At 38.6% G+C, this 12,580-nt stretch overlaps 1 protein-coding gene and 1 long non-coding RNA gene across 4 annotated transcripts; both read right to left on the reverse strand.

Moving 5' to 3' along the window:
- Positions 1-829: 829 nt before the first annotated feature.
- Positions 830-2,694, reverse strand: LOC145973340 (uncharacterized). Of its 3 annotated transcripts, XR_014439411.1 has the most exons (4): positions 2,354-2,594; positions 1,603-1,787; positions 938-1,105; positions 830-871 (listed from the first exon to the last, which is right to left on the reverse strand). It is a non-coding gene; the product is annotated as an uncharacterized LOC145973340 (long non-coding RNA). The 3 variants fall into 3 exon arrangements; XR_014439413.1 differs by lacking the exons at positions 1,603-1,787; positions 2,354-2,594 and adding an exon at positions 2,601-2,694 and having other exon boundaries at positions 830-1,105; XR_014439412.1 differs by lacking the exon at positions 1,603-1,787 and having other exon boundaries at positions 830-1,105.
- Positions 2,695-5,950: 3,256 nt separating this feature from the next.
- Positions 5,951-11,109, reverse strand: LOC145973765 (uncharacterized). Its single transcript, XM_083103341.1, has 4 exons — positions 10,929-11,109; positions 10,739-10,824; positions 10,485-10,634; positions 5,951-7,261 (listed from the first exon to the last, which is right to left on the reverse strand). Exons 1-4 carry the CDS (start codon positions 11,107-11,109, stop codon positions 5,951-5,953), a joined length of 1,728 nt encoding a protein of 575 aa, XP_082959467.1.
- Positions 11,110-12,580: the final 1,471 nt, after the last annotated feature.

Consider the following 12,580-nt stretch of genomic DNA (forward strand, 5'->3'; position numbering starts at 1 on the left):
AATTTTCATTCTAATATATGCGCATACGAATTCTAACGCTTAAAATATCAATTATAATATTTGCTTACCGTTTTATTCTACACGGTTATTTAGCCCGCTACTTAAATAAATACTCCCTCAATTAATGTATAATGAGGACTTTATATACGCGCTAAAATTCGAATTTAGATTTTAACAAACGCGACCGAAAACATATAATTTAAGCAATAACAAGTAAGGTATTTCAAAGGGACTGTTGAATTGATCTTAAATATGAATAAATACAAATATATTTAAACACTTTGAAATGCTTTATTTAAAAATTCATTATGGGATCATAACCAGTGGAAATAACTTTCTCTATATGCTACAACTTAAAATTAATCTATTCTAACTTGAGCCGTAAATTTCTGAACCTTTTCTAAAATATAAAGGAAGTTATACATGTAAAATGATTCCGTAATCCTAACACCGCTAATGATAGATATTAAATTAAGAGCGCATAGTTTTGACATGTGAGGTGGTCTAAGAGGAAGTCATAAACATATCGGACATTGACTTCTTGAAGATGTCAACCGACACTTCCGATAATAGTCGCGTACTACTCTTTGATCACCGCCGCGCTTCTATGAAAAGGATATCTATGTCAAAACAATTGATAAGTAATTCAGTAGTGCTTCCGAGAACGATGTAATCCGATGTAGAGATCACCTTACTCGAGGATTCCTACAGCTAGAGATCATGCAAGGAACAACGAAATCGCTAGTATATAAACCCCGGATTCTAGGCGCGAGCGGTTCATTCTATCATTAATAATTAGTCAGTATAGCAGACTCGCTGTTAGTCGTGATCACTTTGCCGTTATTCTTTATTATTCTTTAACTCATTACAACTAAAATTTAATACTTTGTATCAATCTGCTATATCGTTCAGTAAAATTCAAATAAAGAAGTTATACTTGTGCAAATTCACTGTGTCAATCCTTGGAGATTCCCAGACCTTGCTTAGACGAAGGCGATCGAGACCAACCGAAATCGACATCTGAGTGGTAAGTACCAGATTTTTGTCCCATTTTATGCTTGTCTTCGTGCGATAATATTCACCTTCCTTGCATTCACGACATTTCCTGAAACAAAACATCGAGGATTAAATAACAAGCATACTGTCAAGCACTAGCACGTCGCTGGCAGTATTCCTCCCTCTTATTCCAGCGCAACTTGTTTTAACTTGTTATTCTATTCTGATAAGCGTCAAAGCAAAAATTAATTAGAACTCCAAAATCGCCCTCATCAATTGAGCGTCGCAGCATCCCTTCTCTGAAGATTCCTTCATCTCCAGGCATCCTCTGCCATGCCGGAGAACTCCTCACACTCCAATTTTTATTCTTAAAAATTCATTACCACTTTTTACCCCAAAACCAGATTTCCATCGTCTCCGGGCATCCACTGTCATGCCGGAGGCATCCGACATCCTAAACCAATTCGCTTAATCGACGCTTCATTGAAATACCAACGATATTTGGATTTGCATAAATTTCTAACGTCGCTACTAGAATAAAACGTCTTTCCACACATAGGTATAGCATCTTCGCGGTGCTGTGCACAGAATTTATTATCCATTCACCCATTCTTCCGTCGCTGCCGGGCATCCACTGTCATGCCGGAAGCATCCTAAGTTCCCTACCCTTATACGCAATTTCCGCTATCGTAACTTTATTCTGCCCTCAAGTTCCATCGTCCCCGGGCATCCACGGTCATGCCGGAGACATCCACATATCCTTATGAATTATTCCTTCATTGACGTTTTAGCTAAAACAAAATTACAAGAATAAACGTACTATGTGCTAATGTGCGTTGACGCTGATTCAGTTAAAAATAATAATAAGAGCAAATAAAATACCACTTTCCTCAACCAATACTATATTCTACCTACCAGAAAAAATATATATTAACATTAATATTATCTCTTTAAATGGTAACCCCATCGTCAGAATTCAAAAGAAAAAGACATAGAGCAGGAAAAATAACCCGTGAATATCGTGACGCTTCTCGATTCCGTCGGATCAAGAGATTAGAATTAAACTCAAAGCGTATCCTTGTCAAATCAGAAACAAGGGTCTTCCTTCCAGAAAGTTTTGTCTCCGCTTTAAAGGCTAGGGCTAAATTCCTCTTTTACTTACCGGAAAATTTTACTTCACAGAAATTTCTTCGAATAGTTACCTCAAACGTAGAATTTGACTCTTTCTATAATTACTATTTGGAAATTATAAAAAATAAAGATACGATTGAAAACCCTTCATTAAGTTCAATAGATCTGATAACTCAATTAAAATCCCAACTTCCGGAGAATCAGTGTGAAATAGAGAGTTACTTACAGACTCTCCAATGAAGCCTTCTTGCAACGATAAAGATTTTTTCGCCCTAACAGATGAGGAGCAAACTCGAGAGAATTCTCGATATACTCTTGGAATTCATAGATCAATATATCGCGGGTAATATCGATATCGATCAGCTAATGGATTTGATAGAAAATATCGAAATCCCATTTTAATAGATACCTTTTGCATATACAAATATATATTTCAATAGTCATCCAATTATAGAGTTTCGCGGCTCCCTTACATTTTTCCGTAATCGATAAGTCAGATCCTCGCTCTCGGCATCCCCAAGGTATAGCCGGTGTAAGCAGGTTGCCTTGAAAACAAAGAGAGCGCACTTTTCTCTGGAACTGAAGCATCTAGGGGAAAAGTTGGTCACTGAGACGTGACAATGGTCGTCTTATATGGATGTCCTTCGGATATTTGTGTGCTGTCTGGGACATTGCTCGCATGGAATATAGACTTAAAGAAACAGACTGCGCATCCCTATACAAAAGACTGTCTTAAACATTAGAAAGAGAGAGCGATAGCAGTCGGATTTCTTTCTCTCTCGCACAATTGAAGGAGAGGAGATATACGCCTTTCTGTTTATTCTCCTTCAGCCGTGATATCCCCTCTCCTTCAATTGTGCGAGAGAGAAAGAGGTCCGACCGCTATCGTTCTCTCTTTCTAATGTTTAAGACAGTCTTTTGTATAGAGATGCGCAGTCTATTTCTTTAAATCAGTGTTGGGATTTACTTGCAACTTTCGGCCAGATTTCTTAGTTTACGCCTACTGTTCTATTATTAATTACGTTTAAAACACAAATATTTTAAATTGTTACAGAACATATATGTAATTAATAATAGAATAATTATTTTTATTATTAATAAACAATAAAGAGAACTTAGATAGATAGATTGACACATTACATTTGTGACGCTCACGTTCCTGAGCGCACCTTAATTACGAGCGGTGCGAGCGGTAAGAGGGGAACAGTAGACGTAAACCAAGAAATCTGGCCGAAAGTTGCAAGTAAATCCCAGCACTGCTTTAAATCTATGGCGCAGACGCATCGTAGAGAAGAAAGACAGAAAAGGATCGATAATCATGCTATCCTTGTTCCTTTAACGTACTGTAACGGCCAAGATACGACCTGAAAATACTTTTTGGCCTCTTGTGGCAGAAAGCAATAATACAACAAGATTAACGAGTGCCCACTTTTTGTGAATTTTATATTTGCATATATACATATGTGTGTATATATGTTTAAATTATAGTTAAAATTATATATGCGACTAAATATTATATGTTGATGAATAACAACAATAGAATTTGTAGAGAATATAATATCATTCTCTGACTTAAGTGGTCGATAGATCGATACAGTTAGATATAAGGCTTAAGTTGAGACGTATGCATGTTAGAGATAATCATATATAATAATTACGATTAATAAAACAGTTAATTTCAATGAAAATATACTGTGTAAAGTTATATATAATTAAGAATAAGCCTTAGAAACAACAGCTTATGGGCCCAGTGAAAGGATTGCAGCAATAAAGTGAGATAAGTAATTACGAGGTTATGTCTTTTGTCCAAGCTGCATATTAATTTATAAATGGCCCAAAATACGCATAAAACTAATTATTACAATATTGATCTATTAAATGGTGATAATTATGAAGCATGGAAATTTCGAGTTAAAATGATATTGACTGAGCATAATGTTGAACAAATGATATCCGTTAAATATAGAGTTGAAAATTATGAAACGGATCAATTGGAAGAAGAAGCTAAAAGGAAAGAAAATAAATATAAATCTATACTTGTACAGTGTGTAGAGGATATGCAAATAGACATTATTCGTGATAAAGAAACAGCGTATGATATATGGATAAGCTTACAAGATATCTATGAGAGAAGAAGCTTATCTGGAAAACTATTTTTACGAAGAAAATTAATGTCAATGAAAATGAATGAAGGAGAGAAACTACAAGAATTTCTATCAAAATTCGACCACGTCTTGTGTCAACTGAAATCATCAGGTGTAGAGATAAAAGAAGAGGATGCTATTTGTACACTGCTCTTCGCACTATCAAAATCATATGAGACAGTGGTGACCGTACTCGAAAATATAGCTATTGAAACATTAGACATGAATTAAGTAAAGGCAAGTTTGAAAATAGATTCTGAGAAAAAGAAGGAAAATGATTGAGATCAAAGTGAGCCAACGAAGACAGCTGCATTTATGTCCAACAAATCAATAAAATGTCACAATTGTGGTGGATATGGACATATCAAAAAGTATTGTAAGAAACCATCCCAAGGTCAACCAAGTTACAATAACTTTCAGGGTAATATATCTCAAGGAGTTAAAATAGGAGAGGAAACAATCAAACATATAAGAGTAGATATGGGCCACTATGGTGTGTCAAAACAAACCCCCACCACTCGGCCCCTGGCGCCGTGGGCGTGGCCAGGTGAAGTGGAGGGAGGCGTTCTGATTGGTGGACTAGGATATGGAGAAGTTAGTTTAGGTGCTAAATACCTGAAGAAACAATACCCCACCTCCCGGAAGTCTCGATTTTGATTGGCTTGCACCATAGTGGCCCAGAACTGCGATTGATCGACTCCGGCTATGTCGCCGATTTAGCAAATTTTTATTTCCCTATCTCCACGGTACTAGACTCGAAGAAGCAATCTTCCTCCCACTCCAGCTCTGGTTCGGTATAGGGCTCCAAGTCAAATTCCCGTTACCTAACCCTGAGTCGCTACGTCTTAGCAGAACGAACCCTCACCTACCGACTTTCAGGGTAGTCGCTATATGTCTCGACCACGGTCTTACATACAGGTCTGGAAACTCCGGTGGTGGGGGAGGTCTCACTTAGTGTGTCCGTTTTTCGGGAGTTCACAGTTTGCCTGCTAGGTTCGCTGCGATCTAGAAGTCGCATTTAGACGTATGTTAGAGAGAGAACGACTACTGCCGTCTATCTCTGTCTCTCTCGCTCGTATTGCGACTTCTAGTCGAAAAACGGACACATTAAGTGAGACCTCCCCCACCACTAAAAAAGGCCTGAGTTTCCAGACCTGTATGTAAGACCGTGGTCTCGACGAAACAATCTTTATCTCCCCACTCCGTCTCGGGCCCACTATGGAACATCGAAACAAGCCTCCCGCTCGAACGGTTCATGACGCGCTTTATCGGAAAAGACAAAGTCTCAGCACGAGACAATAATTACAATGAGACTACATCGCGTTTCAGTGGATTCTAATAATGGAAAATTAAAGATGAACATGCAGATGATCGAACGCGAGGTGGGGTGTTATAAAAAGGAAGAAGGGAAAAGCTAAAAGTATTAAACACGAATTAAGATAAAAAATTTTCACATTTATTAATACTTTTTGAAACCAGGCATTTTTTTATCAAATTATTTGCTTATTATTAATATACAAAAATATATACAAAGAAGAATTATATTTATATTGTTATAAATTTTACATTTTTTTCTTATGCTACTTACAATATTTATAATTCTATTTTTTAAAATAAAATCGGAAAATGCGCGACTTTTATTTAAAAAAGAAAAAGACGCACAAGAAATAAGAATATTGTTATACCATCGCATATCCGTATGATAGCGAATATCTGTTATTGATAAATCTACGCTTTACTAATACCGGCGGACATATTTTTGTTTCACTTCGCGTAACAATTTCATGAAATGCCGTACGTCGAATCGCATTAAAACGTAGATTTATCGAAGTTTCGCTATTTTCTTCTTCGTTATCTTGTGTCTCTTTTTCTCTCGCTAATAGTAGCTTTTTTATAGTATTAAAATTAATTCGCCGCGAGTTCTCGTAATTGAGAGTAATACCCTTATCTTTACAAGTTTCGTGAGTATTACCCTCCGGTGTTCGCACGATGTAGGCGTAAAATTTCGGGCCCCCGGACACGAACGCCTCGATATAGCTTTCGAGCTCATCCGTCATGTCGCCTAGAAAATTTCCCGTAGGCGGCACGTATTCGTTCGAATCACCGGTGCTTATAAAAATACACGAATCCGTATCATAATATAATGCACGACGATCTAAACGTTCTAGATACTCGTACAATTTTAAACGCGCTAGTACAGTCGTATACGCGGCTATCACGACGTTTGTTATCGGCGAGAGAACGAGAGCCTCTTGTCGCAGTCGCCACGAAACATACATTACCTCGTCATTCACGGGTAATATATCGGTTATCTCGTATTCGACGCTCGTTAATAATGTCGCGAAACGTTGTTGTATTTTTACGATTTCGGTAGTCGGCAAATTGGATCGTTGGCCGAATTTTCCCCAGAATGAATTTAAGCACAGTTTCGCAACCGAGCGTAAACCGGGATTCCGCGCGATGTTTCGCTTATCAAGAGCGATACCTTCGGTTTTTTCATATTCCTTCAAGTATCGCTCTTTTGCCTCATCGTCGTTTTCCCCGCATTCGCTCGGCCAACCACTGGCTTCCTGTTTAAGCTGTAAAAACGTATTAATATATTCGGCGAACAATCCATCCTGCCGCGACATACGATCGTATTGGCTAACTTTATATTGCCAAATTTCGTTTACTGACGTTACGAGATAACCTTTCTCGACGGTCTTGCGTAATTTGCAGGTTACCCAGGTACTCTCGAATTCGCGCTCGCTATCATTATGGGTGCACGGTGTCTGAGAAAATGTTTCGCAGCAACTACGACATAACGCGAAAAGTAATTTTCCTCGCACGCGATGCGGAAGTACGGGGTGAAATAAATCATGAGGAGGGAGTACTCTACAACGTATGAGGCCTTCGACCAAGTCGAAATTATAATTCGGCGACCTTCCGACTAACGTGCTGCATTCATCGCCGACGTAAATTTCCGGATGACCGATCGGAAAAGCGCCCGTCTTCAATACAAACGGGTATAAAGAGCATACGTCGACGTAGCGTATTTTCTCCGTACCCGTGACTTCGTATTGAGTTGCGATATTTCCCGTATGCCCACCGAAAAACGCGTCGCGAGTGGTGGTGTTTCTACCATCGGATGGTTCGCGAGAAAGTCATACATTACGCGATTGTCGCGCATTTCTTGGTCGAAGGCGCACTCCCACTTTTCCGACACTATGTATCCCCGCTGACGAAGTCGCCATGAAACTGCGAGAGTTCGTTCATATCGCGAATTTAATGTATCTTCGCGATCCTCCCCCGACGAAAGCGCTTTATCCCGATTTACAGGGAAACAAGACGGACATCCGTGCCAAAAGCAATCGTGAATTTGCAACACGTGACGCTGCGTCCTTCCCACAACAGACGTTTCGAAGTAACCGTAACGAGCGTACCCTCGATCGCGCGATATTCCCGCGCACGCCCTGCATGATTTATACGACGGTCGAGTTGGCGCTCCATCCATATCAGCCATTGTAAGGCTTTACGCGAATGATTGCTCGCGCATCTGTATCCCCCCGTAGGAATGATGCCTATCGTTTCGGCTTGCAAAAAGTTTTTCCGGAAAACCGTCATGCAAGTCGAAGCAATAGTTGTACATTCCTCGAACGGACATACATTTCCGCTATCTAGGAAAATTTTTCTAAACGCTACGCACGCTCGTCGAAGAATATCAACATCGTTACGGCAATAACGCACTATCTCGCGTTGGAAATCGAACACGGTATTTTTTTCCCTCATTTCGGTATGCCATGTGAGAAAGCGTTCGCGTTCTTGCAATTTCATGCTATCTGGAGAATAATATCGTACATCAGGTAACGGTCCGACGTACGTTTGATTTTCGATAGTATTAAATAAATGCAGAAAAATGCCTTTATCCTCAGTGTCCTTTAGCCCGAAAGCCTTAGGTAATTCGGATAAGCGCATCGGCATATAATTAACGCTATCGATGAATTTTGTATGTCCCGCGATTAAAAGAATAATTTTGGTGCCGTTTAAAATTACTTTCGTTTCAATATCTCTGCAATTTTCCACGATATATTTCAAAATAAATTGCGCGTCGAACGCTTTCGCATTATGCGCTATACAAATTATTTGTTTAAAATATTTTACCGGACGCGTAACGAAATCTACAAACTATTTAACCGGATTGCGTTGAAATACAAACTCTCGCACTCCGCACCAACGACACCACACGGACATGTTATTTTCCCCCGTGCATGCTTCGCAAATCTGTTGCGCGATGCATAGTGTCGGAATATGTTTTTTTATATTTCCCGTTCCTTCGACTGTCTCGTCCTGTCGCGTTTCGAAATCGTAAAATACGAATGCCACACGTCCCTTTCCGCGTTCATATGCACGTTCGTTCTTTTCCGCGTTATCACATATGTTCCGTGCTTCTTCTTCTCTCACACTAGATATATCTACCTCATCCGGTACCATCGTTGACGAAGATGGCCCGGCAGAGAAAATATCGCCACGTTGACGAAGAGGTTGCATATAACACATATGATTGCGCGGTTGTTGTGAACGGCATAATTTGCAATAAGAAACGCCGCATTCGTGTTTTAAATTCGGTTTAACGATACGACCACAACTATCGCAAAATCGCACGATGCCACAAACATTAGCGCGTGTTCTACCGTCGTACGATTTCTCGCTACGATGACGCTCGAAACACCCTGCACTGTAAAATAACCGATTGCACGCGTCGCATTTTATTTCGGCGTAAGTGGAATCGCACGGCGGTACGGATAAACATCGCGGGCATTTATTTAAACACCGGTGACTATTAGGCCTATTATTTCGAAAGCCTACATTACACGCTACACAATAATCGCGAGTACCAGCGGCGGCTTTTAAATTTAAAATAGGATTATAATGATGCGAATCCTCGTAATACAAGATATTTAATCGCCGCGAGGACTCGCGTCCGAGAGAAGCGAGTATTTCGGTTTTGTCATACAACGGTTTTTCGCCGCGACCGAAAGTATTAAAATTATACACAACAATCGCGATATTGTCGGCGGCGAAATAACGTTGGAAACGTTCGATTTCGCGAATCCCACATCCCTCTTCCGGTATTACGACACCGGCATTTCTCGTTAATTGCAATGCACATTCGCGTTGTAACGAAGAATGCGGATATCTTATCGTGTTCCATTTCTCATGCAGCTCACCTGTACGAATATTACCGCGTTCGCTATAAGTTTGAGCTACTATGAGGGCGCGAGGGAAGCACAGGTTATCCGAATTATTAATTTCGACTATCAAACGTTTCGCGACATCCCCGCGTGTTAACGCGACGCGACCGCGACCTGAAGGCATCGAGACATTATAAACCCGTATATTAAATTGGTCAGCGATATCGAGACCGGCGCTCTGAGCTAACGAACTCACGAGTCTCCAAATATCCTCATAACTCAAATCACGCGCCGGACGAAAAGATATACCCGCAGGACCATGCGATAAATTCGGTGAATCAAACGTAATCCTACGTAATCGCCCGATTCGCATGAATTTAATGCGTGAATTTCGCGAAACGCTCATTGCTGCGGGAGAGCGCTGAATTTTGTTCGTCGTCAACACCACCTCCGTATTGCACTGTTAGAAATAAAAAATCGTATAAATTATAAAATACTATTTTTATTATTTTAATATTTTTATACTCGAATGTAATCCGTACTATGAATGTTATAATACAACGAAATAACTCACCTTTTTAGCAATATTCGTTGTTTTTTATTCCGTTACTAATATTCTGGGGAATAGCTAATCCCCCAGCGACGAGTTTCTAAAGAAAAATTAAGAATTTGTTGGATTAAATTCGAGCATAAAAATATACCGAGAAATAAATTAATAAAGTTACCTTCTCTGGAGGGAGCGTATACATTTTCCTCTTCTTTTTCATCCCCCTCTTCTTTCTCTCTCTCTGTTTTTTCTTCTTCTTCTTCCACCACTATCACTTCTTCCTCTTCCTGCACTTCTTCTTCTTCTTCCCCGCTCTCCTCTGGCTCTTTTTCATTAATCTCCACTCTCTCGCGCTCCTCCATCTCTCGCAGAAATTCTAATAATATTTTAAGATTTGAATATTTAATATTATAGAAACAAAATTTAAAAAAAGTTTTAAAAATACTTTTATATTCGGATTTTCGTTTTAGTATAAATTTTACATCATTATCTTACCTGGCGAGAACACTTCGCTATCGGGGCTGCTGACTGCCTATGTGATGTTGGCAGCGTCATCGTCCATGTTTTCTTCACCGTCGTCGTCGTCGTCGTCATCAAGAACGACAACGGGAATTGCCGGATTTTCCTCGAGTAATCGCAGTCTTCCTGAAATGTAGAATATTTTTATTAGTATTGATTATTATTTTTATTACTACCGAACAATCTATCTGAGAAAAATTAGCACACGTTTTTATTACATGCAAACTTACGTGAAGGACCTGCCTCTGGTTCTTCTTCAGCGCGGCGTCTACGCGAAGGTCGTACCAGGTCGCTGTTCTCGCGGGATTATTGTTTCCTGTGATTAATTAGTAATATTAGTTAAATATTTAACTTTATAATAGCGATTTTTCGTATTTTTTCATCGAAAGTAAAAATAAATAAAATAAGTAAAATAATTACCCGTCGACTGGAGCCTGCTGTAGTTTTGGAGTAGATGGGTTACATGTCCACCTACATCTTCCTCTTCTTCATATTTCTCATCTTCTCTCAAGGCTCTTCGTGCACTAATTATTTCGCCGGCAAGATTTAGCAATTTCGCGTCGCCGTCGAAATGCTCCAATTTATATAAAATTGCAAGCATTGTATCGGAGCAAGCACACGCGAAACTCGAAAATACACTATAATTATGTTCACTCGTTTCCGTTAATTTGGAAATGTAGCTCGCGGAATTTATCTTTGGAGATAAATTCGCAGCCAACTTTACACATCTCGATATCAAATCAAGAGACACGGTAGTGTCTTGTGCTAAGTCCGCGTAAGCAACAAGACGCGCTCCGTGTATCTTTACGCGAGTCGGATAGTTGAGCGTACTTGATATTTTCATTTCTTATATATCCGCTGAACAGATCGAGTTTTTACTAGACTCAATCGATAGCTTGAGTCTAAATTATATAATAAAAGTGTTTTTGTTTTTGCGCTACGTGCTCTAGAAACGGAGCTATTACGACGCAAAGTCGAAATAGGAAAATTTTCATTTAAGAAACGTCTCCTTGGTTAACGCTCAAATCCCCAATGCGCAAGCGCACAATTCAAAATTTGTACGGTTGGCGCAGTCGACATAAGATTGCGCTAGCGATGCTCCATGGTTGTTTACTGCTCGCAGTTTATAACCTGGTTTTGACAGTATCATAGGTTAATTATTATTTTATTATTAAGAACTACATTGAGTGTTGAGTGAAAAAAAGCAATATTTTTTAATATTAATATAACAAAAGGATAAGTATTTAATGAAATTATCTTTATTTACTTAATCTGAGCTCTTCGCAGAATAGATATTATTCTATGTATGTATCTATGTATGTAATTATCTCGATTTTTCAGGTGACAAATATTGAAATTAATATTTATTTGCAACAAACAGGTTGACAAATATTGAAATTAATATTTATTTACAACGAACATATAACAGCAAAACTATGTCAGCGATGCTAATACACAAGTAAGTGTCATTATATACTTTATACTCTTATAATATTATATTAATATATTTTTATAAATCTTTATAAAGTCGATAATGTAGTGTGTAAATAAATCTTTATAAAGTCGATAATGTAGTGTGTAATTTCAATTATGGATTTACTTATCATTCGGATTACCGATCGATAAATTATGTAGTTTTCCATGTTTTCCATATTTTCGGAGAAACGCTATTAGCGCTGATAGCGTCTCCCTAAACGCATCCTAAAAGAGACGATAATTTCGCGCTAATTTAGTTATTAACCTAAAATTGAGACTCGGTATCATTGTATGTGATAAATATATTGTGATAAAGTGCAATAGTGATCAAAAGTGAAGAAAAAACAAGGAACCTAACAAGAAAATAAAAAAGAAAGGTATTAAAATTATTATCAAGAGACGCGGTAAGGTCTAGTGCTAAGTCCGCGCAAATAACAAGAACACGCTCCGTGTCTCTTTACGCGAGTTGGATAGTTGAGTAGTTAAAAGTAAAAGTTTTCTTGAATAATGTGCATATTTTTAAAGCAATTTGTTAATTATTTATTTTTTTAGCTACTTAAAATTACTTAAAGACGAGAAAAAGAGAAAAGGAATAA

The sequence above is a fragment of the Camponotus vicinus genome, unplaced genomic scaffold, assembly GCF_025532165.1.
Source record: "Camponotus vicinus isolate PSW18456_S1 unplaced genomic scaffold, iyCamVici1.0 SCAF_6, whole genome shotgun sequence".
In the NCBI taxonomy this organism is placed as follows: Eukaryota; Metazoa; Arthropoda; class Insecta; order Hymenoptera; family Formicidae; genus Camponotus; species Camponotus vicinus.

Coding starts and splice junctions, on each gene's coding strand:
- LOC145973765 (XM_083103341.1), bottom strand. CDS start 11,109: ATGCTTGCAATTTTATATAAATTGGAGCATTTCGACGGCGACGCGAAA. Junction 10,825..10,928: donor CAGCAGGCTCCAGTCGACGG/GTAATTATTTTA, acceptor AATTAATCACAG/GAAACAATAATCCCGCGAGA. Junction 10,635..10,738: donor ACCAGAGGCAGGTCCTTCAC/GTAAGTTTGCAT, acceptor TCTACATTTCAG/GAAGACTGCGATTACTCGAG.